At 43.3% G+C, this 26,263-nt stretch overlaps 1 protein-coding gene across 2 annotated transcripts; it reads left to right on the forward strand.

Annotated features, from left to right (window-relative positions):
• dnajc15 (DnaJ (Hsp40) homolog, subfamily C, member 15) lies at positions 1-26,263 on the forward strand. 2 transcript variants are annotated; one of them, XR_014614472.1, is made up of 7 exons: positions 1-126; positions 512-563; positions 6,979-7,052; positions 8,223-8,302; positions 8,686-8,756; positions 8,914-9,270; positions 9,785-10,787. XR_014614472.1 is itself a non-coding variant. In XM_084180175.1 (6 exons), the coding sequence occupies exons 1-6, from the start codon at positions 46-48 to the stop codon at positions 24,856-24,858; spliced, it is 429 nt and encodes a 142-aa protein (XP_084036301.1). In that variant the 5' UTR covers positions 1-45; the 3' UTR covers positions 24,859-26,263. The 2 variants fall into 2 exon arrangements, 1 of the variants encoding a protein (XP_084036301.1); XM_084180175.1 differs by lacking the exons at positions 8,914-9,270; positions 9,785-10,787 and adding an exon at positions 24,788-26,263.

Here is a 26,263-nt window from a genome sequence, read left to right on the forward strand (position 1 = left end):
AGACGCTCCGTAGTTGTGCCCTTCAAGTGACGGAACAGGGACACCATGGCGAACGAAACGATGCTATATGCTGAATACAATCCTCAATCTAACATCAGGAGCGAAACAGAAATCGACAAAAGACTTGTACGAATATCGATTATTTTGTTATTTTAAATTTTGGTGGATAGCTGCGCTAGCTAGTTACAAAACTCTAAAGCTAGCTAGCCAGCTAACGTTAATACCAGACCCTAAGCCAAACAGTTTTACAGCTACGCTAGCTAGCTAATGGATAGCTAACTACAGTAAGCAAGTTATGGTTGCAAATCACAGCAATTATCAACGGAACCAAGGTTGTCATTATGGTTATTAATCTAGCAAAAGGTTGTCATTATGAATATTAATCTAGCAATCTCCAGTAACATGAACGTCAGGTAACATGCTGTGATGGAATCAACCGGCTTGTGACTCAGCTATGCAATGAATGAAACTGCGTTGTTGTAGTAGTATTGATATTCTTCTGTATCTTCAGGGTGGTACTCTGATAGCGGTTGGCCTTGGTGTTGCTGCCGCAGGATTTGCAGGTAAGAAATGGCAAACACTCACACACCCAGGTTATTTTGTTATTCAGAAAGTTAGTGTCTTACAGAGCATTGTCATCTTCCAGTTATTCGGTGGTGTTTTCAGGTTCTTGCAGAGAGCAACAGTGAGTAGGTCCTTCATGACATTACTATCAAGGTTGGTTGAAGAGTGTCTGCGCATCCATATTGTATCATGGTTAATAGTTAAGCAGTGTGTGGTCTGCCAGTTGCCAAAGGTTTAGAGTGATCTGAGGTCAGTGTTAGTAGTTGTGGCGGCTTTGAGGAACAGCACAGCCTAATTATCCTCTCTCTGTACATGGAAAGGGCAGCAGCAGCCCAGCCGTGTATGTGCGCGGTCCCTACACTGGGGAAGGGCTTTCAGCTCTGGACTTTTAGGAAAACAGAACTTCCAGGCAGCCTGGAGGTGGAATAGCCCACTCAGAACATGTCAATCATCAGCTTATAAATAATGCCCTGATTACTCCCTGAGCTGAGTTTAGCAGCATGGCTCTATAGATGACTGGTTTAGTGTTTTTCTCTTGGAAACCAAGTCCTCCCAGAGGGGTTTCTGCTAACGTGTGTGTGGAGTATATAAACAGAGAATGTTTGGCAGGGTCTAGGTGCTGACTAGCTGTATGTGGGTTTGGAGCGGGACCACAGTTTATGGCATCTTACCAACACAGCCACTGACCAAGTACACACCGATGACACAGACACTCTGAAGTGTATATAAAAAATATATACTGAACAAAAATATAAACGCAACAATTTCAACGATTTTACTGAGTTACAGTTCATATAAGGAAATCAGTCAATAAATAAATTAGGCCCTAATCTATGGATTTCACATGACTGGGCAGGAGCATAGGCCCACCGACTGGGGAGCCAGGCCCAGCCAATAAGAATGATTTTTTCCCCCCACAAAGGGCTTCGTTAGAGACAGAAATACTCTTCAGTTCCATCAACTATCAGGGGTGGCTGGTCTCAGACGATTCCGCAGGTGAAGAAGCCGGATGTGGAGGTCCTGGGCTGGCGTGGTTACACGTGGTCTGCAGTTGTGAGGCCGGCTGGACTTACTGCCAAATTCTCTAAAACAATGTTGGATGCAGCTTATGGTAGAGAAATGAACATTCAATTCTCTGGCAACGGCTCTGGTGGACATTTCTGTAGTCGGCATGCCAATTGCATTCTCCCTCAACTTGAGACATCTGTGGCATTGTGTTGTGTGACAAAACTGCACATTTTAGTGGCCTTTTATTGTCCCCAGCACAAGGTGCGCCTGTGTAAAGATCATGCTGTTTAATCAGCTTCTTGATATGCCACACCTGTCAGGTGGATGGATTATCTTGGCAAAGGACAAATGCTCACTAACAGGGATGTAAACAAATTTGTGCACAACATTTGAGAGCAATAAGCTTTTTGTGCGTATGGAACATTTCTGGGTTATTTTATTTCACCTCATGAAACATGGGACCAACACTTTACATGTTGCGTTTATATATTTTTGTTCAGCGTGTATGTGTGTATATATATATGTGTATATATATATATATATATATATGTGTGTACAGTTGAAGTCGGAAGTTTACATGCACCTTAGCCAAATACATTTCAACTCAGTTTTTCACAATTCCTGAAATGTAATCCTAGTAAAAATTACATGTTTTAGGTCAGTTAGGATCACCACTTTATTTTAAGAAGGTGAAATGTCAGAATAATGGTAGAGAATGATTTATTTCAGCTTTTATTTCTTTCATCACATTCCCAGTGGGTCAGAAGTTTACATACACTCAATTAGTATTTGGTAGCATTGCCTTTAAATTGTTTAACTTGGGTCAAATGTTTTGGGTAGCCTTCCACAAGCTTCCCACAATAATTTAGGTGAATTTTGGCCCATTCCACCTGACAGAGCTGGTGTAACTGAGTCAGGTTTGTAGGCCTCCTTGCTCGCACATGCTTTTTAAGTTCTGCCCACACATTTTCTATAGGATTGAGGTCAGGGATTTGTGATGGCCACTCCAATACCTTGACTTTGTTGTCCTTAAGCCATTTTGCCACAACTTTGGAAGTATGCTTGGGGTCAATGTTCATTTGGAAGACCCATTTGCGACCAAGCTTTAACTTCCTGACTGATGTCTTGAAATGTTGCTTCAATATATCCACATATGTTTCCTTCCTCCTGATGCCATCTATTTTGTGAAGTGCACCAGTCCCTCCTGCAGCAAAGCACCCCCACAGCATGATGCTGCCACCCCCGTGCTTCACGGTTGGGATGGTGTTCTTCGGCTTGCAAGTACCCCCTTTTTTCCTCCAAACATAACGATGGTCATTATGGCCAAACAGTTCTATTTTTGTTTCATCAGACCAGAGGACATTTCTCCAAAAAGTAAGATCTTTGTCCTCATGTGCAGTTGCAAACCGTAGTCTGGTTTTTTTATGGCGGTTTTGGAGCAGTGGCTTCTTCCTTGCAGAGCGGCCTTTCAGGTTATGTCGATATAGGACTGGTTTTACTGTGGATATAGATACTTTTGTACCTGTTTCCTCCAGCATCTTCACAAGGTCCTTTGCTGTTGTTCTGGGATTGATTTGCACTTTTCCCACCAAAGTACATTCATCTCTAGGAGACAGAATGCGTCTCCTTCCTGAGCGGTATGACGGCTGCGTGGTCCCATGGTGTTTATACTTGCATACTATTGTTTGTACAGATGAACGTGGTGCGTTTGGAAATTGCTCCCAAGGATGAACCAGACTTGTGGAGGTCTACAATTTTTTTTCTGAGGTCTTGGCTGATTTCTTTTGATTTTCCCATGATGTCAAACAAAGAGGCACTGAGTTTGAAGGTAGGCCTTGAAATACATCCACAGGTACACCTCCAATTGACTCAAATGATGTCAATTAGCCTATCAGAATCTTCTAAAGCCACGACATCATTTTCTGGAATTGTCCAAGCTGTTTACAGGCACAGTCAACTTAATGTATGTAAACTTCTGACCCACTGGAACTAATATATATATATATAGTGAGGGGAAAAAAGTATTTGATCCCCTGCTGATTTTGTACGTTTGCCCACTGACAGACATGATCAGTCTATAATTTTAATGGTAGGTTTATTTGAACAGTGAGAGACAGAATAACAACAAAAAAATCCAGAAAAACGCATGTCAAAAATGTTATAAATTGATTTGCATTTTAATGAGTGAAATAAGTATTTGACCCCTCTGCAAAACATGACTTAGTACTTGGTGGCAAAACCCTTGTTGGCAATCAGAGGTCAGACGTTTCTTGTAGTTGGCCACCAGGTTTGCACACATCTCAGGAGGGATTTTGTTCCACTCCTCTTTGCAGATCTTCTCCAAGTCATTAAGGTTTCGAGGCTGACGTTTGGCAACTCGAACCTTCAGCTCCCTCCACAGATTTTCTACTGGCTAGGCCACTCCAGGACCTTAATGTGCTTCTTCTTGAGCCACTCCTTTGTTGCCTTGGCTGTGTGTTTTGGGTCATTGTCATGCTGGAATACCCATCCACGACCCATTTTCAATGCCCTGGCTGAGGGAAGGAGGTTCTCACCCAAGATTTGACGGTACATGGCCCCGTCCATCGTCCCTTTGATGTTGTCCTGTCCCCTTAGCAGAAAAAAAACCCTAAAGCAGAATGTTTCCACCTCCATGTTTGACGGTGGGGATGGTGTTCTTGGGGTCATAGGCAGCATTCCTCCACCTCCAAACACGGCGAGTTGAGTTGATGCCAAAGAGCTGACCACAACACTTTCACCCAGTTCTCCTCTGAATCATTCAGATGTTCATTGACAAACTTCAGACGGCCCTGTATATGTGCTTTCTTGAGCAGGGGGACCTTGCGGGCGCTGCAGTATTTCAGTCCTTCACGGCGTAGTGTGTTACCAATTGTTTTCTTGGTGACTATGGTCCCAGCTGCCTTGAGATCATTGACAAGATCCTCCCGTGTAGTTCTGGGCTGATTCCTCACCGTTCTCATGATCATTGCAACTCCACGAGGTGAGATCTTGCATGGAGCCCCAGGCAGAGGGAGATTGACAGTTCTTTTGTGTTTCTTCCATTTGCAAATAATCGCACCAACTGTTGTCACCTTCTCACCAAGCTGCTTGGCGATGGTCTTGTAGCCCATTCCAGCCTTGTGTAGGTCTACAATCTTGTCCCTGACATCCTTGGAGAGCTCTTTGGTCTTGGCCATGGTGGAGAGTTTGGAATCTGATTGATTGCTTCTGTGGACAGGTGTCTTTTATACAGGTAACAATCTGAGATTAGGAGCACTCCCTTTAAGAGTGTGCTCCTAATCTCAGCTCGTTACCTGTATAAAAGACACCTGGGAGCCAGAAATCTTTCTGATTTGAGAGGGGGTCAAATACTTATTTCCCTCATTAAAATGCAAATCAATTTATAACATTTTTGACATGTGTTTTTCTGGATTTTGTTGTTGTTATTCTGTCTCTCACTGTTCAAATAAACCTACCATTAAAATTATAGACTGATCATGTCTTTGTCAGTGGGCAAATGTACAAAATCAGCAGGGGATCAAATACTTTTTTCCCCTCAATGTGTGTATTTGATCCCCTGCTGATTTTGTATGTTTGCCCATTGACAAAGACATGATCAGTCTATAATTTTAATGGTAGGTTGTTACGTTACAGCCTTAATCTAAAATGATTAATTAAATTTTTTCCCTCATCAATCTACACACAATACCCCATAATGACAGGTTTTTTGACATTTTTGCAAATGTATTAGAAATAAACAGATACCTTATTTACATAAGTATTCAGACCCTTTGCTATGCGATTTGAAATTGAGCTCCGGTGCATCCTGTTTCCATTGATCATCCTTGAGATGTTTCTACAACTTGATTGGAGTCCACCTGTGGTACATTCAATTGATTGGACATGAATTGGAAAGGCACACACCTGTCTATATAAGGTCCCACAGTTGACAGTGCCTGTCAGAGCAAAAACCAAGCCATGATGTTGAAGGAATTGTCCGTAGAGCTCCGAGACAGGATTGTGTCGAGGCACAGATCTGAGGAAGGGTACCACAAAATGTCTGCAGCATTGAAGGTCCCTAAGAACAGTGGCCTCCATCATTCTTAAATGGAAAACCTTTGGAACCACCAAGACTCTTCTTAGAGCTGGCCGCCCGGCAAAACTGAGCAATCAGGGGAGAAGGGCCTTGGTCAGAGAGGTGACCAAGAACCCAATGGTCACTTTGACAGAGCTCTAGAGTTCCTCTGTGGAGATGGGAGAACCTTCCATAAAGACAACTATCTCTGCAGCACTCCACCAATCAGGCCTTTATGGTAGAGTGGCCAGACGGAAGCCACTCCTCAGTAAAAGGCACATGACAGCCCGCTTGGAGTTTGGCAAAAGGCACCTAAAGGACTCTCAGACCATGAGAAACAAGATTCTCTGGTCTGATGAAACCAAGATGGAACTCTTTGGCCTGAATGCCAAGTGTCATGTCTGGAGGAAACCTTGCACCATTCCTATGGTGAAACATGGTGGTGGCAGCATCATACTGTGGGGATGTTTTTCAGGATCAAGGGAAAGATTAACCAAGCAAAGTACAGAGAGATCCTTGATGAAAACCTGCTCCAGAGCGCTCAGGACCTCAGACTGGGGCGAAGGTTCACCTTCCAACAGGACAACGACCCTAAGCACACAGCCAAGACAACGCAGGAGTGGCTTCGGGACAAGTCTCTGAATGTCCTTTACTGGCCGAGCCAGAGCTCAGACTTGAACCCGATCTAACATCTCTGGAGAGACCTGAAAATAGTTGTGCAGCGTCTCTCCCCATCCAACCTGACAGAGCTTGAGAGGATCTGCAGAGAAGAATGGGAGAAACTCCCCAAATACAGGCGTGCCAAGCTTGTAGCGTCATACCCAAGAAGACTTGAGGCTATAATCGCTGCTTCAATAAAGGGTCTGAATACCTATGTAAACATTTGCAAACATTTCTAAAACCTGTTTATTTTTTCTCATAATGGGGTATTGTGTGTAGATTGAGGGAAAAAACAATCTATTTTAGAATAATTCTGTAACGTAACAAAATATGGCAAAGGTCAAGGGGTCTGAATACTTTCAGAATGCACTGTGTGTTATTGTCACATACACCTGATAGGTGCAGTGAAATGTGTTATTTTACAGGGTCAGCCACAATAGTATTGCGCCCCTTGAACAAATTAGGGTTAAGTGCCTTGCTCAAGGACACCTCAACATATTATTTTACCTTGATGGCTCAGGTATTCGAGCCAGCAACCTTTTGGTTACTGGCCCAGCACTGTAAACGCTAGGCTACCTGCCACCCATATTAGACAGGGCAAGAACATGGAACTGTGGTGAGCTGTGGAAAGGTGTTTGTGTGTGGGGCAATAAACATGTACTGTGTTTCAGGTCGCTATGCATTCCAGTTGTGGAAGCCTCTAGGACAGGTCCTGTCACAGACTGCTAAGAAGATGCCCACCTCAGTAAGTAACCAACTAACTTAGCTATGTGGTTCACAGGTCTAGGAGAGTACCACAATCCTAACCTTAACAATAAGGGGGATGAAACATATAGGGTGGTTTTGAGCGACTTCTACCTACTGTTTGCTGTTTGTCTTTTATTAGAACACAGCACTGAAGCTATGCATGATCAGTGATGACACCCACTGGTTTTGCAGAAAATTCTCCCACCACCCTACACGTGCACACATTGGCAAAACTGGGGGTTTCATGTTTTGCCCCATCAGTCACCAAGCACCACTGTTTCGTTGCGTGTTTGTGGTGAAGTGTTCATCCCACTGTCTGTAGGTCGGGTAGTGGGTGGACTGGCTGTCTGTAGGGTGATGTTTTTTGTTGTTGTCACATACTAAAGATAGGTGCAGTAAAATGTTGTTTTACAGGGTCAGCCATAGTAGTACGGCGCTCCTGGAGCAAAATAGAATGAAGTGCCTTGCTCAAGGGCACATCAACAGATTTTATTTCACCTTGTTAGCTCGGGTATTCGAACCAGGGACCTTTCGGTTACTGGTCCAACACTAAACGCTAGGCTACCTGCGCCTGTGGGTGGACTGACTCACAGTAGACATTCCCCTGCTGCACCTGAGTTTGTCTCCACAGGCCAGAGGTTCCAACAACAGGTTCCCAGACGAATTATGCACCCACTGCCCTCTCACCTCCTCTTGAACCGGTTTTGTGTGTCTGTGTACCCAAGTTCAGTTGGAGGGCACCTAGGTCAGCTGGGACAGGGAGGGGTCAGAAAGGGCAGACACACAGCTGCACTTCTTGATGACCCACTTTGCGTGTGTGTGAGTGAAACAGTCATTCCATATAGTGTGTTTGAGGCAGTGCGTGACGTGCGATAGTTGAGTGATCAGACCTCTCACACTGTGTCTGTGGGAGTCACTCCCAGCATGTGTGAGACAAAGCAGTGTGTGAGCGAAGGGAGTTACTGAACCCTAACCAAACAACTACTCATATCTCTGACAGTTTTGATCTCTGATCTGTTGTACCAAATAATGCACTTCCACCTTTCATACTATAAACATTTAAACTGAGGACAGAAGGATACGTTTATAAGCAGTCAGTAGGTGAGGTGACTGATAAATACAGGTGTGTTGTATACTTTCAGTACTGACATCTCTCCTCTCTCTCCAGGCCTTCTCATCCTACCATTATAAAGGAGGGTTTGACCAGAAGATGACTAAAAGAGAAGCCAGCCTCATCCTTGGTATTAGGTAAGACTGCTAAAATCATGCTTGTGTGTGTGCGTGCTACTCATACTTGCCTGTTTTGTGCAGGTGTGTGCAAATTTTACTATTTCAGTCAGTGTGTGTGTGTTCAAGCTAAGGATGTGTGTGATTTCTCTGGGTCTTTGATGGGTTTATATTAGTCATCTCTCTTCCTGGTTTAGTTCAATTTCACACTGTCTAACACATTAGGGAGAGAACAGAACACCACTGACTAGTTTAGTGGTCAGAAGAACTGGATGGGTTTTACTGCGACTTGTCAGTCTGTGGTGTAGCCAGTAGATGGTGCTGTAATTCTGCTCTAAATCTGTTTTGTATAGCCCAACCATCCCTCTCTAACCTCAAACCTTTATCTGTCGCTTCCCCTGAAGCCCAACCAGCACCAAGTCCAAGGTGAGAGATGCCCACCGGAGGATCATGGTCCTGAACCACCCAGATAAAGGTCAGTTTAACCGCTGTATTAAACCCAAGGTACTAGACATGAGAAATTACAGATTAGATATTGCTTTTACGTGCTTAATCTCTTATTACTGGTTATCAGCATGAACAGCAGAGCACCTGTCTATTTAACCACTTGTTCCTTTTCTCTTCTACTCAAGGTTAATAGCCTCCCTCAGTCTCCCTCTGCTGAGAGGATTACACACAGTCATGCACCAATACGCATACACAGTAGCTAGTTTTACACACTCGTCCTCAATGTGTTTTTCCCTCTCCTGAGAGGAGTACACACGGCGGTTAGTTTTACTCTGTGTGAAATGGTCTGTGGGATTCCTATCTGACTCTGGGCGATAAGGGCTGAGGTGACAGGAAGGAGGAGTTTCCAGCTGAACTGTACGAGGATGGAGGAGTACTTTTCTGCAAAGTCTGTCAGCATTCAATCGACTACATACAGTGTCAAACTGCGGTGGAGCACCTGAGGTCACTCCGACTCAAAAATAGGAGGGCTAGTGGACCAGGTAAACATTCTGATGCTTTAGCTAGCTACAGACATTAACTAGCTAGTAGGTTTGTTCTAGTTTGCTAATATCTGTTCTTGACAATTAAATTGTCTATCTACATAGTGGCAAGTTAGCTATCTAACTTTAGCCTGGCAAGCTTCCCATGTCGCTCCATCACGTCATTTAGGCTAGCTAGCTAACTTAGCAGAGGTAATGTTTGCTAGCTAACAAGTTAGCCAAAGTGACATGGTGGAGCTATCAAAACAAGTGACAAGTTAGGAATGACAAAAGAAGCAAGTCACTGACATTTTTTTGACTTTTTTTAGTCTTCGTGTGAGACATACTGTCAGGTTTATGGGCTGTGTGTTTTTGTCTGTGTGTTCCAGGCCTCTGTGTCAGGTTTGTGTGTGTCGCTTCAGGAGAGCGTGTGCTTAGCTTCAAAGCTTGAGATCCACTGTAGGCCTGCTATTGTACTCTTCTTTCTTAATTTAACAATTGTTCTTTTTTTTTCTTTTTTTTTTGTCCAAACAAGAACACAGACCCTGGCCTCCTGTCTGACAAAGACCCCCTCCACAGAGAGAAAGGAGTTCATCTTGGACTTCACAAGAACATTAATCAAAGCAGATATACTTGAGATGGGGCCCAAGTTCTCCACATTTCTGAAGAAACACTGCAAGCAGGGAGGGTCTTTCCCAGTGCCATCCCATCTGCGTACAGAGTACCTACCAGGCCTCTATCCACAATATAAACAGGACATCAAAGATGCTGTAGAGGGAAAGGACATTTATGTCATCCTTGATGAGACGACCGATGCCTTTGGAAGATGTGCACTCGCCATCCTACTCCAGCCAGTGGATAAGCGACCTGTTGTAGCAGATCTGGCTTTCTTGGATAGAGTTAACTTTACCACTGTGTCCCAAGCTGTCATTTCCTGTCTCAACAACAATGGGGTTGACTTTAACAATGTGTCAGCTTTTGTAAGCGATTCAGCTAGCTACATGAAGAAGGCTTTCACCAGCATCTTGAAGGGCCTCTTCCCCAACTCCGGATACGTCACCTGCTTTGCCCATCTCCTGAGCCTGGTGCTGGATGTTTTTCCAGAGATGTTTGAGGACGTGAACAGGCTGTGTGCTCTGGTGAAGGTTCTTTCAGGCACCCCAATGTCGTCAGGCGCTGACATCATTCATGCTGGAAAATGGCCATTCTACTGTGATGCCTGTGTATGCTGTGCAGACCAGGTGTGGCTACTGGATACGTGCTATGGCGTACCTTGCAGAGTACATGGATGTGCTCACCAACTTCACTAGGACCTTACCAGAAACGGCGAAGTGTGTCCAGGACCTTTGTGAGCTGCTGAGGGAACTGAAGGCCCAGGCATTGTTCATTGTGGAGATTTTCTTCATTATGTTTTTTATTTCACCTTTATTTAACCAGGTAAGCCAGTTGAGAACAAGTTCTCATTTACAACTGCGACCTGGCCAAGATAAAGCAAAGCAGTGCGATTAAAAACAACAACACAGAGTTACATATGGGGTAAACAAAACAAAGTCAAAAATACAACAGAAAATATATATACAGTATGTGCAAATTTAGTAAATTATGGAGGTAAGGCAATAAATAGGCCATAGTGCAAAATAGTTACAATTTCGTATTAACACTGGAATGATAGATGTGCAAATAGAGATACTGGGGTGCAAATTAGCAAAATAAATAACAATATGGGGATGAGGTAGTTGGATGGGCTAATTTCAGATGGGCTGTGTACAGGTGCAGTGATCGGTAAGGTGCTCTGACAACTGATACTTAAAGTTAGTGAGGGAGATAAGAGTCTCCAGCTTCAGAGATTTTTGCAGTTCGTTCCAGTCATTGGCAGCAGAGAACTGGAAGGAATGGCGGCCAAAGGAGGTGTTGGCTTTGGGGATGACCAGTGAGAGATACCTGCTGGAGCGCAGACTACGGGTGGGTGTTGCTATGGTGACCAGTGAGCTAAGATAAGACAGGGATTTGCCTAGCAGTGATTTGGCCAGCCAACAAGAGCGTACAGGTCACAATGGTGGGTAGTATATGGGGCTTTTGTGACAAAACGGATGGCACTGTGATAGACTACATCCAATTTGCTGAGTAGAGTGTTGGAGGCTATTTTGTAAATGACATCGCCGAAGTTAAGGATCGGTAGGATAGTCAGTTTTACGAGGGCATGTTTGGCAGCATGAGTGAAGGAGGCTTTGTTGCGAAATAGGAAGCCGATTCTAGATCTAACTTTTGATTTGGAGATGCTTAATGTGAGTCTGGAAGGAGAGTTTACAGTCTAACCAGACACCTAGGTAGTTGTCCACATACTCTAGGTCAGACCCGCCGAGAGTAGTGATTCTAGTCGGGTGGGCGGGTGCAAGCAGCGTTCGGTTGAAGAGCATGCATTTAGTTTTACTAGTGTTTTTAAGAGCAGTTGGAGGCTACGGAAGGAGTGTTGTATGGCGTTGAAGCTCGTTTGGAGGTTTGTTAACACAGTGTCCAATGAATGAATGCCAGATGTATACAAAATGGTGTCGTCCACATAGAAGTGGATCCGAGTGTCACCAGCAGCAAGAGCGACATCATTGATATACACAGAGAATAGAGTCGGCCCGAGAATTGAACCCTGTGGCACCCCCATAGAGACTGCCAGAGGTCCAGACAACAGGCCCTCCGATTTTGACACATTGAACTCTATCTGAGAAGTAGTTGGTGAACCAGATGGTGGCTAACCTGACAAAGCTGGAGGAGACCTCTGTGCCAGCAGCCCACAACATCACCAGCAAGCTGGAGGACCTGCAAATACAGTTTGAGTATGGCAGAACAGCTGGTGCTGACGACTGGCACCCTCATACAACTGAGCTGCTGGGGCAGCTTCCAGAGGAAGACCAGCTCTCCTGGTCTTCCTGCACTGAGTTGTTCCAGTCTGCCATGGCAGCATGCTCAATCAAGCTGCAGACTGTGCTGGACAAGCACCCCTGCCTTCACATGTTCAAGTCAATAACTGTTCTAGATCCAGCCCAGGTGGTAGGCGCAAGAAAGGACACTAAGGACTATGTCCATGCCGTCCCTGCTCTGAGCCAGGTGTCTGCAGAGGAGTGGCACAGACACATGGGCATCGACAAGGCAGACTCTATGGAAGTGAGTGCAGTGGGCAGCTAGGCAGGCCAGGATGCCAGCCTTAGCTCACATTGCGGCGATACATCTGTGCCTCCCCACTACCTCAGTCGATGTAGAGACTTTTCTCACATTTATCAGATGTTAGTCAGTGTAGAAGGAGCCTCACAGAGAAAAATGTTGATTGCAAAGTATAATCGCATTGAGCACTAAAAAGCATGTCAGTCTCACACACCCCCACACCCACCAACTCTACCACTCTACTCTTCCTGTGTTTTGGTTTGAATCAATTTGATAATAGTTAATTAATAGTTACAGTTGAAGTCGGAAGTTTAAACTAGTTTTTTAACCACTCCACAAATGTCTTGTTAACAAACGAAAGTTTTGGCAAGTCGGTTAGAACATCTACTTTGTGCATGACACAAGTAGTTTTTCCAACAATTGTTTACAGACAGATTATTTCACTTATAATTCACTGTATCACAATTCCAGTGGGTCAGAAGTTTACATGCACTAAGTTGACTGTGCCTTTAAACAGCTTGGAAAATTCCAGAAAATGATGTCATGGCTTTAGAAGCTTCTGATTGGCTAATTGACATCATTTGAGTCAATTGGAGGTGTACCTGTGGATGTATTTCAAGGCCTACCTTCAAACTCAGTGCCTCTTTGCTTGACATTATGGTAAAATGAAAATAAATCAGCCAAGACCTCCGAATACATTCTAGACCTCCACATCCTTGGGAGCAATTTCCAAACGCCTGAAGGTACCACGTTCATCTGTACAAACAATAGTACGCAAGTATAAACACCATGGGACCAAGCAGCCGTCATACCGCTCAGGAAGGAGACGTGTTCTGTCTCCTAGAGATTAACATACTTTGGTGCGAAAAGTGCAAATCAATCCCAGAACAACAGCAAAGGACCTTGTGAAGATGCTGGAGGAAACCGGTACAAAAGTATCTATATCCACAGTAAAACGAGTCCTATATAGACATAACCTGAAAGGCCGCTCAGCAAGGAAGAAGCCACTGCTCCAAAACAGCCATAAAAAAGCCAGACTACGGTTTGCAACTGCACATGGGGGACAGAGATCGTACTTTTTGGAGAAATGTCCTCTGGTCTGATGAAACAAAAATAGAACTGTTTGGCCATAATGACCATCGGTATGTTTGGAGGAAAAAGGGAGACATTGCTAGCCGAAGAACACCATCACAACCGTGAAGCAGAAGCACGGGGGTGGCAGCATCATGATGTGGGGGTGCTTTGCTGCAGGAGGGACTGGTGCACTTCACAAAATAGATGGCATCATGAGGAAGGAAACTTATGTGGATATATTGAAGCAACATCTCAAGACATCAGTCAGGAAGTTAAAGCTTGGTTGCAAATGGGTCTTCCAAATGGACATTGACCCCAAGCATACTTCCAAAGTTATGGCTTAAGGACAACAAAGTCAAGGTATTGGAGTGGCCATCACAAATCCCTGACCTCAATCCTATAGAACATGTGTGGGCAGAACTGAAAAAGTGTGTTTGAGCAAGGAGGCCTACAAACCTGACTCAGTTACACCAGCTCTGTCAGGAGGAATGGGCCAAAATTCACCCAACTTATTGTGGGAAGCTTGTGGAAGGCTACCCGAAACGTTTGACCCAAGTTACAGTTTTTCTCAGTCGCTTTGGTGCATTTTTCACATCATCCCTAACATGTGCAAAATAATAAGTGCATTTCTCAGAACAATTTGTACAAACTGCAATATACAATAGATATGTTTCTAAAGCTAGTCAGTCACTAAAAATCCTTAGTACATCTCTCAAAAGTAAATATTCATGCCAATGATCATGTCAGTGTCATCAGAATGATAAGTCATTGAGTCATTGTTCACGAACAAGGTTGTCAAAATGTTTAGGCATGTTGTCAATGGAACTGTGTACTTTGACAGTATTACCTGATGTAAACTTGGGCTACAGTTTGGATGACAGTTACTGTATTGAAAATGCACAAGGCTGCACTTCTATGGCATATATCAATTTCAACAGTACTATTTACATATTACTGTATGTGGGTTATTGATTGAAAGAGACTGGGCAACCCAAGGGGCACAAAGGAAAAAAAACTAAATTAGAAAGAAACACAGGAAACCACCCCTAAGGCACAACTTTGCCCACAGCACTGTTCTAGTGCTGTCTCTACACATCCAGACGTTCCTGTCTGTCAGCCCACATATTCTCATCCACATCACACCGGATATTTTCCCTTCCAATGCAACGTGGAAAGAATCTTTTGGAATGCCTTATCCATCCTCTGCAGGCGTCTACTGTGGTGTCCTCACATGCTGCATCCATTGCAGCCAGCAGGGTCATCTGTATGTGTGGCTGACGATCGTACACCTTCCACCTCCATGCTGAAAAGAACTCCTCAATTTGGTTAAGGAATGGTGAATAAGGTGGGAGGAATTCTATGAGCATCCTCGGGTGGGTCACAAACCATTGCCTTATGATATTTGATCGATGGAAACTCACATTATCACAAATGACCACATACTTTGGCAAATCCTCTCTAAACAGACCCCTCTCATCATCAGGGATGAGAGCCCTGTAGAGAGTCTCTAAAAAGTTGAGTAGATGCTGGGTGTTGTATGGCCCTAAAAGGGGGATATGGGTTAGGACACCATGCTCCGAAATAGCAGCACACATGGTGATATTTCCTCCCCGTTGGCCTGGCAAATCCACAGTAGCTCTGTGACCGATGATATTCCGACCCCGCCTTCTGCATTTGGTCAGGTTGAAGCCAGCCTCATCCACGTATACAAAGTTGTGAGAGGGTTCACTTGATTCCAACTCCATTATACGCTATATCCCAGAACACACAGTTGAATTTGTTTTGGTAAGGAAGAGTGACATAAAATGTACATATATTGCATGTTCCTTCCACAGCAATGGAAATGTGTGCAGTTTATGCTTACTGTACTATGTAACACTATAAAATGTTGCTGTAAAGTAGTTACATAGATATATGTTTTACCTGTACATACTGGTACCGTAGCTCCTTAAATCTGTCCTCATTCCTTTGGAATGGTACACGGTACAGCTGTTTCATACTCATCTGGTTTCTATGCAGCACCCTGTCGATGGTTGAGATGCTAACCGTATGGATGTTTTCAAAGACATCGTTGTCTTCTATAATGGTCCTTTGTATTTCCCTGAGTCTCATGGCATTGTTTGCTCGAACCATGGTGCAAATAGCCTCCTCCTGTTGAGGTGTGAAAAGGCGTCCTCTGCCACCGGTTTGAGGTAATCTTGCAGTCCTATGTGTGGAAAAATGCAGTGATGCATCGCACACTTTCACATAGACAAAAACTATGCGAACACACATTTTACTGTAAAACATACAGGTGGGTGCATGTAAGGTGCAGTATGTATCTGTATAGAGTATATTTCTGTATGCTGTGAAATACAAGTGGACTACTGTAATATGAAGCATTGTAGGAAGTATACAGTATACTGCTTATATACAGTAACAGTGCACTGTACATTGGTGGACATACCTGTTCTCTCTTCGAAACGTTTGTACTATTGAGGACACGGTTGATCTCCCAATATTCGGCTGCACCCTTCGACCCGCCTCAGCCATTGTAAGGCCATGATTGACAACATGGTCTACAATAGTGGCCCTTATGTCATCAGATATGCGCCTATGTCCTCTTCTGCCTCTTCCTCTGTTTTGCCTTCCACCACGCATCCTTGCTCCTCTTCTTCCTCCTCTTGGCTGTTGACCCTGTTCGTTTCCTGGTCCATCCATTATTGGAAAATTGCAACTCTGTGTTGTGGTCTGTCTATATATGCTTGCCAATTGATTCTTCATGAGATGCACCTTTGAGCAATTTAGACAACTGGTTGATTGTTGGTTGAACTAACACTTTACATTCCTTCATGAGTGAGGGTTAATTTCACCTGCACGATTCAGCAATTTACGTTTTTGTACAAAAGGTCTAATAGAAATGTGTAAAACTATGCTTGACAGTTTATGACAAATAGTTCAACAATTTTGCATGTAATGGCTTATGCAAGGAACTAATGCCTAGATGTTTTGAGGGGTAAGACTATTCAACAGAGAACCATCTACTATATTTTGATCAACATGACATGAGCAATTGAAAATGTGGAAAAAAGCTGACACTTGTACATTATCAATTGCAATATGTACAAAAGCAATTGCAATTTGTTCAAAGGAATAAGAAATTGCTTTAATGATGTGCACAAGTGACTAGATGATTTGGAATTTGTACAAGTAGTATCAAGAATTGCACTTTTGATCTAAGAAATGCACCAAAGCGACTGAGAAAAACTGTAAACAATTTAAAGGCAATGCTACCAAATAGTAATTGAGTGTATGTAAACTTCTGACCCACTGGGAATGTGATGTAAGAAATAAAAGCTGAAATAAATCATTCTCTCTACTATTATTCTGACATTTCACATTCTTAAAATAAAGTGGTGATCCTAACTGACCTAAGACAGGGAATTTTTACTAGGATTAAATGTCAGGAATTGTGAAAAACTGAGTTTAAATGTATTTGGCTAAGGTGTATGTAAACTTCCGACTTCAACTGTATATGGGGAATGGAACGAAGATACAGAATTGTTCATCTAATCTATTTGGTGTTTATATATTTATAGATGGATTCATCAATGTATTATTTGTATTTATATGCCTTTGCACTTTGACACTATTTGTTTATCTATCAAATTTTTCCATAAGGGAACATTTACTATAAAAGGATCAAATAAAGGTTGTCTGTGTAGAGGTTATTTTTAACTGAGCTTTAGTAGAAGGATAACCATAGGTTCATTGTCATCTAATACACAGAATTAAGCATTTATTTCCATAAAACCGTGTTCTCAATGTTATTAAATAATGTTACTGCACTAGAGGCAGAAAATAGAAGAAGAAAGAGACGCATATTCCGTTTGGGTTTGGTAATGTCCACAGGAAAGTTCCAGGGAACCGTTGAGTCATGGTCATCTCCTTTTATGCACCCAGGACGTGCGTTGGTAGTAGCCAAGTCGCTAATGGCAAGGTACTCAGGGCTCTATTGTCGTTCTAACCACTCTGACATCAATGCAATCGATAATCACATCAAACACTTATCAAAAACAGTATTGTGCTTTTAAAACTCTCCTCACTTTGATTGCTGAATTTGAAGAAGTTCAACAACTGGGGCCTGTTGCACAAAACTAGGATAAGGGATTAAGCCAGGATATCTTGGTGATCCTGGCTCAATTGATCCGTAATCCGGTTGCACTAAAGATGGATAGGGGGCAGGAGGATATGTTATGGTATAAATTACCATGGAGATTTATTCTGTGGAGCTAGCCTGCTCCAGACCAGGCTAAATTCCAGGATCTATTTAATCTCATCCCTAATGTCAGTCAGCAGTCACCACAAATGGAAACCAATAGTTATTTCACTGCTCACTATACATTGTTATCACATATAACTAGACCCACTGTCATTATTTAAACGTTTGTGATCATTAATTTCAATGATTTTGGATAAAAAATGATTTTTAGATGATGTTGCTATCATTAGATAATTTACAGTTTCCCATAGACTATAAGGCTATATATAAAATGATAGAATATTAGGGCCACAGAGGGGGAAAAAACAAGTCATAATATTGTAACCAGTTGTTTTAAAGGAGGACAGTTGTTAAAATGACAGATGTGGGGCATTTCGTGAAATTGTACTTCAGTATGGTTTCATAAACAAAGACATGCTGATGTGCCAGAATATTAAGTATCACATTGTCATAAGTATCAAAACTGTAAAAACAATATGTAGCTTTTCTGCAGAAAGAACCAGCCTCATAAATTTATGACTTTATCCTTTTTCTTCAGTGTGGCCCTAGTACTCTGTCATATAAACAAATACACATTCCATATGAATATAAAAACACAATGTGTAACATTATGTTCCTTTATTGAATAAGGACAAAACAAAGCAGGTAAACCATCAGCTCCTTTCGAAACTGAAGTCACAGTGACTCTACAAGATGGAAAGCACAGAATCCAAGCATATTATACAAAATGATACATACACATTCAAAGGTCTGTATATAACACACCCTGCATGTCTGCACACTAAAATAAATGCAGGACAAATCCATACACATCAACTGAACAGACAAATGAATGGATGCAGTAGCCTCCCTGCAGCCTTGTATTACACACAGTATACCGCACAAACATCATAAGAGGCCAAATTCGTAAAAAAACGAACCCAAAAAAAACCAAATTCCTCTGCCACCGCAGGACATATTTAACCAAAATTGAAAGCACACATACTAACTAAAATAATTCAACACATATTGGTCCCTCAGCAGCCGACCACTGTCGTCATCAGGGAAGATTGCCGGATTGTCCCAGTCCATGGCTGGTGGCACTCTGGGGGCCCTCTCCTTCCTCAGGCAGGCCACATTGTGGAGGACAGCACAAGCCACAGTAATATCACATGCCCTAACAGGGCTGACCCTTAATTTGTGAAGGCAGTGAAAGCGTGCCTTCAGGAGGCCAAAGGTCATTTCAACTCTGGCCCTGGTCCTGGCATGGGCATGGTTGTAGGCCTGCTGTGCTTCCTGGGGGTCTGTGAAAGGTGTCAGTAGAAAAGGCTGGCAGCCATACCCCCTGTCTCCCAGCAACACACCAGAGAATTCACCTGTCAACACAAAATCTCATCATTACTACCTCATAAACACAGTGATATTCTTGACACAGCCATGATGGTTATAAATAGGGGTTGTGTGGCTTACCTTGTGATAGGCACTGATAGATTTCAGAGGCCCGAAAGATTCTGGAGTCATGGACTGAGCCAGGCCATTTTGCCACAACATTGCTGATCACACAGTCAGCATTGCAGACCATCTGAAATCATAAGATGAGGAATATTACACCAATCAATGCACATCACTGGCAATGCAGAGTGTTCGTCAATGGACAATATCAAAAAGTTATGTTCACCTGAACATTAATGCTGTGAAAGGATTTCCTATTCACAAAATCGGCCTCATGGGCACCTGAGGGGGCTTTTATCCTTATGTGTGTGCAGTCCACTGCACCAATGACATTGGGGAAACCTGTCACACAAAGTAATGAGTATCCTACTATGTGTTAACAGTTGTCCTGTAATTTGTAGATCCTCTTACCTGCAATCCTATAGAACTCCTCTTTGATGTCACAGAGTCTTCTGTGGCCAGGGAAGGAGATGAAGACATCTGCTAATGCTTTGATAGCCAGACACACACTCCTTATTGTGCGGCAAATTGTGGCCTTGTTCAGCTGTTCTGCATCCCCCACTGAGTACAGGAAGGCTCCACTAGCAAAAAAGCGCAAGGCCACACAAACCATTTGCTCCACACTCAGTGCATGGCTCCGTGCAGTGCGGTGCTTAATCCTGGGACCCAGTAGTCTGCATAGATACCTGATGCCATCTGCAGAAAACCTGTATCTTTCATATAGATGGTCATCAGGGAAGGCCAGTGGGTCCAACCGGTCCCTGAAGACCCTTTCTCGCCTGAAGGCTCTCCTCAGCACAAGTGCTTCTTCATCCACCACATCTCGCACGAATGGGCATGCCATTGTCAGAGCAGAAAGGAACACACAATTTTGGGCCTTCATATAGGCTAGTGGCCACACCTGGTGCTGGGGGGGTGGGCAAAAGAGGGCGATGCCTTATAACGATGACTTGGTTGTACTGATTGCTGGGAAAATAAAAAAAACCTTAGAAAGATGCCACCGTCCTGTGTGCTCACAATAAGAGCTCATATGTCATGGCTCACTTGACTTTACGAGAATATACCTAATTTTTATTTTGAGCTGTGTCATCTTCTTGGAGCTGGGGGAGGAAAGAAAAATAATGATTAATACATTTGTGTTACAGTTAGCATACAGTGTACATTGAAGGCATATCTCACCTCCCTCTCAAGTTTTTTTATTTCAAGGTCCAGTTTCCTAATTGTCCTCTTTTTTATTTCGGACTCCAGTGCAAGATTTTCCATCTTTTTCTTCTTGTACTGAATGTCTATGTCTGCCAGTTCTATTTGGCGCCGGAGGTGGTTGCCATACAACTTTCTGATAGCTTGTGAGCTCTGTGAACACAATACAATTAGCGCAGCTGGAATTTGGCAGGATGTGGTGTCCTTTTATTAATACGCACTATGTTGCCAGGCTGGTTTTCCCACTGTATAGCATCTGGGTCCTGTAAAAGAAATTAGATTTTTTGATTTTGATGAGGACTCCTCACCATTGTAGAGTAAATAGTACTTTCACAGTCTTAACATGATACCTCATGCCTTCTGGAATCCAGAGAGATGGTCTCCTCCTCATCATCGTCTCCATCATGTGCTGTTGCTGCTGCACTGGGGCCTTCACCCTATCACATTTAATCGGATTCATATTGAAGCTAGTAGACAAGACATGCCAGGCCTACAGTATGCCTTTGATGGAGTACTCACTGGATCAGCATCGTCTGGTGCTTGTGCTGGTGGCTCTAACAGGAACACAGTGCTGCCAGACACTGCAAGGAAATAGGTAAACCAAAGTCAGACAGTCCAAATTGATTCAATATGAATGTGGTTGTATCCCATGTAGAGATGGAAGGACATACCTTGAATGAAGCGGGTGGCATCTTGGGAGGAACCTATGCTCGTCTCTTTCCCCCCAGGGATCCCCTCTAAGACGGGCCTGCCTTTATTTAGCTCCAAGGCCATGTCCTCTGCTGGGGTAAGGTCAGCCTTTGGTGACCCACCACCCGTGCCTTGTCTGTGGGTATTCTTTTTCACTGCTAAAACAGTACAGACAATGTGTGAGCAGGCACCTTCTGGGTACAATATATGCTTGTGCTTTGTTAAATATTAGTCAGGGACCATACCATTCTGCAGAATGTTCTTGTATTTGATTTTGACCTGCTGCCATGTCCGTTTTGGCCCGTTCATGTTTAATCTACACACACACACACACATTTAATGGAGTCACACTGCAAAAAATTACTTGATATTTTTGTCTTGTTTTCAGTAAAAATATCACAAAATTTATCATAGCTTTATACAGTGTGATGGAGTTACTTTACACAATTTCACTCATATCTGCAGTGCATTTCAATTAAAAATTTAACCGTTTCATAATTACAGTACAACTGCATTTTTGGAGATGTGAATTAAATATTTGAATTGTAATTGTGATGTTTCAGCGGAGCGGTGAGTGTGTAATTGTGCACTACTTACGCATTCAGGCGGTCTGCAATACTTTGCCACGCTTTTTCTCTTTGCTTTATCACTGTGGCGGTGTTGCCTTTCTTCTTAATTATATATTTTACTTCCTCGTATGCCTCCATGAGGATTTGTGCTTCCGACGGGGAAAAGTACGCGGCTCTAGTTGCCATGGTAAATCAGTTAATCTGTGATCTGTGGCGGGGTCTATTTGAGTGAGCCGTGAGCGCGCACCTATCCAGGATTGGTTTCACCTGGCTTAATGAATCCGTGTCTGCTCATCCTGGCTTGGTCTTTGTGCAACCAATTAAGCCTGGACGCACATGTTTTGGCTTCATTGAGCTCAGCTGAGTCATTTATCCCGGATGTCTTAATTCTACTTTTGTGCAACAGGCCCCAGGTTGAAAAAGTGGAAAACATGGTCATTGTGGATGTTGTTTCAAAAAGTAATACAAATATTAATTGTGCCAACCTATCCATATTACGCACTGCAGAAAAACATTTAAATTGATTTAAGATATATTTCATTGGTCTAGCCTATATTCCAAAATTAAACAAATTCTAGTAATGGCCTTTGAGTGTGGACTGTATTATTATTATGCATACTGGATGGACCTTATGCTACACTGAAGTTTCTATCCATGAGTGGGGGAGAATTTATAGGCCAAGGCGATGCTGTTGGTTCATTGATTGTGCAGGGCGGCTTACAGTTGATTTTGAATAGCCTAGTAATAGGGTGTTTGATATTTTCATAATTAATAGGATGACACATTAGGCTACCTTTTAGCTACAGAATGTTTCACCACGGTGCGTTTCCGTCTCCTCTCCTTCATTCCTTTCTCAAGGGCGCAGAGCGGCGCTGTCAACAGTTTAATTAAATATTGTTAGTTGTGAAAACATGTTACTATCGATGTTCCTAAACAGATTTCACTTGTTTTCCCAAATTAAGCACTTGGTAGCTGCAGGAACAGGGTTGGGGAGGCCATGGCATACAGAGTTTGGGCGGAATATCACCTGTCGCGCAGCGAGAGGCTGCACACTCGTCAAACAGTGGTTGATGCATGGAGTGAAATAACCTGAGTAGCCTACACGAACAAACATGCGGGAAAGCGGCTTCCATTCGCTATTCGAGTGCATAGGCAGATTACGTATTTTTTCCCCTGTTCCTGCCCATTTAGAATGGGCCATTCTAAATCTAAACTAATTTTACTTATTATTAATGACAAGATTCAATTGAGAATAGTCTGGGTGAAAATATGATCACTTGATAAGAGAACAGCATGCGCAGCCTGAGGCAAGAGAGGAGCGCAAGCTTTTTGTGCGAAATCATCAATGGCCCATTCTAAATCTAAACTAATTTTACTTATTATTAATGACAAGATTCAATTGAGAATAGTCTGGGTGAAAATATGATCACTTGATAAGAGAACAGCATGCGCAGCCTGAGGCAAGAGAGGAGCGCAAGCTTTTTGTGCGAAATCATCAATGGCCGATAGTCGCATAATGCTGCCCATATGTTTTAAGGTTTGTATCATTAACAACTAAAGTTGCCAAATAACTCTAAATCTAGCGTAGCCTATAGAACCTGTTTCAAATTATCACTTTTACGTTCAACATAGCCTTCATATGCGCACTCGCTCCGGAATGGGAAAAATATCCTTTCAATTTTTTTCAGCTGAGTTCAATTATATTCTTACTATAAAATCAGATAATATAAAATAATGACACAGGACTTATAAGCATATATTGTCAGAACTATCCTACAGCCTATGGCAGGGCGAATAGCCAGATAACGTACAGTAGGCCAACTCATATTTTGTTAATCTGAAATGCATTTCTCATTAGACCTGCCTAAAATAAATAATGGATTTATTGTGATGGTGTACATTTAAATTTATTTATTAGAAATGTAGATGTTCCATAGGCATGCATCAGTGGCTTGTATGCTGCTTGTATGTGTGGAGGTCTGGAGATGCTAAAGTGTTTGTTAATTAATGGTAATTTACCTTGAGACCTGTCTGTCAGTCAGCTGGGTCTGGTCAGGAAAGTGTTGACTGATTCCTGGTCAGAGTAATAGGATGGAATGATTGGTTAATTACCTCCATTAGTTCCTGTCTGTGAGCCAATGAGGTTCAGTGGACAAGATGTCTTTCTCTCTTTGGTGCTGTTTCTGAAAGTAATTACCTGAGTTGGCCCTCTAGCCCTGTTTTTGGTATCTCTCTTTCTCTGAATGTGCTGTAGGCCACGCGCCAGGCTGGCTCTGTGTGTGTCAATGACTGATTAGCAGACTAGTTGGGACCTTCCTCAGGCCCTGCTCTCTGCCACTGCAAACACTCCTTAACGCTTTCTCTCATTTATTACTATAAAAACACACACACACACACACAGTAATGCTGAAATACACACACCGCCTAGAGAGGGCAGTATACACACATGGCTATTGGCTACTGAGGTTTGTGTTGTGTACACACACCTGTGCCCTCAGGCTGTCTTGGTGTCACACAGCAGACCCTACTACTCCCAGGATGCTGTACTCATTGACCAGTCTGCCCCAGGAGACACACACACACACACACACACACACACACACACACACACACACTCTATCATGAGTTTTCAGAACAGTGTGGTGAAGGGTAGGAGATGAGGAGAGGACGTCACTGTACACCATTAGGATGCGACCCAACCTCTTTGTGCTAGCTCAGCATACACCTATTCCCTGTACTCTATAGTGATTACTGTTCCACAGGGTGTTAATGCACAGTGCCGGCAGGCGGAGAAGCTGTAGATTGGATGTGACTGAGACAGCTAATGACTGAGCCTGCTGTAGTCAATCTACACCTGACCTCTACCTGACCTCTATACAGACTGGATGTGTCAGTCAGTTGATGGCACTGAGGGGGTTTTGAGAGGGCATTGGGTCGGCGGGACTGAATGTCTTGCATGCCATGTGTATACTGTGTTATGTTGTTCTCACCTGTAATGGATAGAGGGCTGAGAGATATGGAACAGGAAGATTGGGGAGGACAGAGAATGGGAAGAACATTTTAATGGGGTGGTGGCGAGGACTGATGGAGGAATGGACAGAGTGTGGGAGGATGAAACAGACTGGTATTGATGAGAAGCGGATGTGTGTTCTCTCTCCAGGAGGATCCCCTTACATGGCCGCAAAGATCAATGAGGCCAAGGACCTGCTGGATAAAGACCAACGGGGCTGATAACTACAGCCCCTATCACCCCACTGACCTTCTGGACTACAGTATACTACAGACCTAGCTGCTGACCTGGACTACAGTATACTACAGACCTAGCTGCTGACCTGGACTACAGTATACTACAGACCTAGCTGCTGACCTGGACTACAGTATACTACAGACCTAGCTGCTGACCTGGACTACAGTATACTACAGACCTAGCTGCTGACCTGGACTACAGTATACTACAGACCTAGCTGCTGACCTGGACTACAGTATACTACAGACCTAGCTGCTGACCTGGACTACAGTATACTACAGTCCTAGCTGCTGACCTGGACTACAGAATACTACAGACCTAGCTGCTGACCTGGACTACAGTATACTACAGACCTAGCTGCTGACCTGGACTACAGTATACTACAGACCTAGCTGCTGACCTGGACTACAGTATACTACAGACCTAGCTGCTGACCTGGACTACAGTATACTACAGACCTAGCTGCTGACCTGGACTACAGTATACTACAGACCTAGCTGCTGACCTGGACTACAGTATACTACAGACCTAGCTGCTGACCTGGACTACAGTATACTACAGACCTAGCTGCTGACCTGGACTACAGTATACTACAGACCTAGCTGCTGACCTGGACTACAGTATACTACAGACCTAGCTGCTGACCTGGACTACAGTATACTACAGACCTAGCTGCTGACCTGGACTACAGTATACTACAGTCCTAGCTGCTGACCTGGACTACAGAATACTACAGACCTAGCTGCTGACCTGGACTACAGTATACTACAGACCTAGCTGCTGACCTGGACTACAGTATACTACAGACCTAGCTGCTGACCTGGACTACAGTATACTACAGACCTAGCTGCTGACCTGGACTACAGTATACTACAGACCTAGCTGCTGACCTGGACTACAGTATACTACAGTCCTAGCTGCTGACCTGGACTACAGAATACTACAGACCTAGCTGCTGACCTGGACTACAGTATACTACAGACCTAGCTGCTGACCTGGACTACAGTATACTACAGACCTAGCTGCTGACCTGGACTACAGTACTCTTCAGATCCATTTCTATCCCTTACCATTACCTTCCCCAGAAGCAGTGCGACTGCACCGATGGACAATATACACAATCCTTGTTTGTTACGTCTGTCAGGAAAGGTTCTCTTTCAAGTTGAAGGTCGCCTGTAGTTATAGGTTTACAAAAGTCAACATGTTTACTGTACAGTCTGTTGTAAATACACCATAAGATACAAGTGAATAATATTCCATAGAAAAACAAATGAAAACATTTCTGTTACCTTACAATTCCTCAATGTGGTAAAGACATTATGGCCGCTGTGAATTGTGTGTGTGTGTAATTTAGCCAAGGTTGCTGAATAAAGCATTTTATGGAATGTT

The sequence above is a fragment of the Coregonus lavaretus genome (genome assembly GCF_964263955.1).
Source record: "Coregonus lavaretus genome assembly, chromosome: 16".
In the NCBI taxonomy this organism is placed as follows: domain Eukaryota; kingdom Metazoa; phylum Chordata; class Actinopteri; order Salmoniformes; family Salmonidae; genus Coregonus; species Coregonus lavaretus.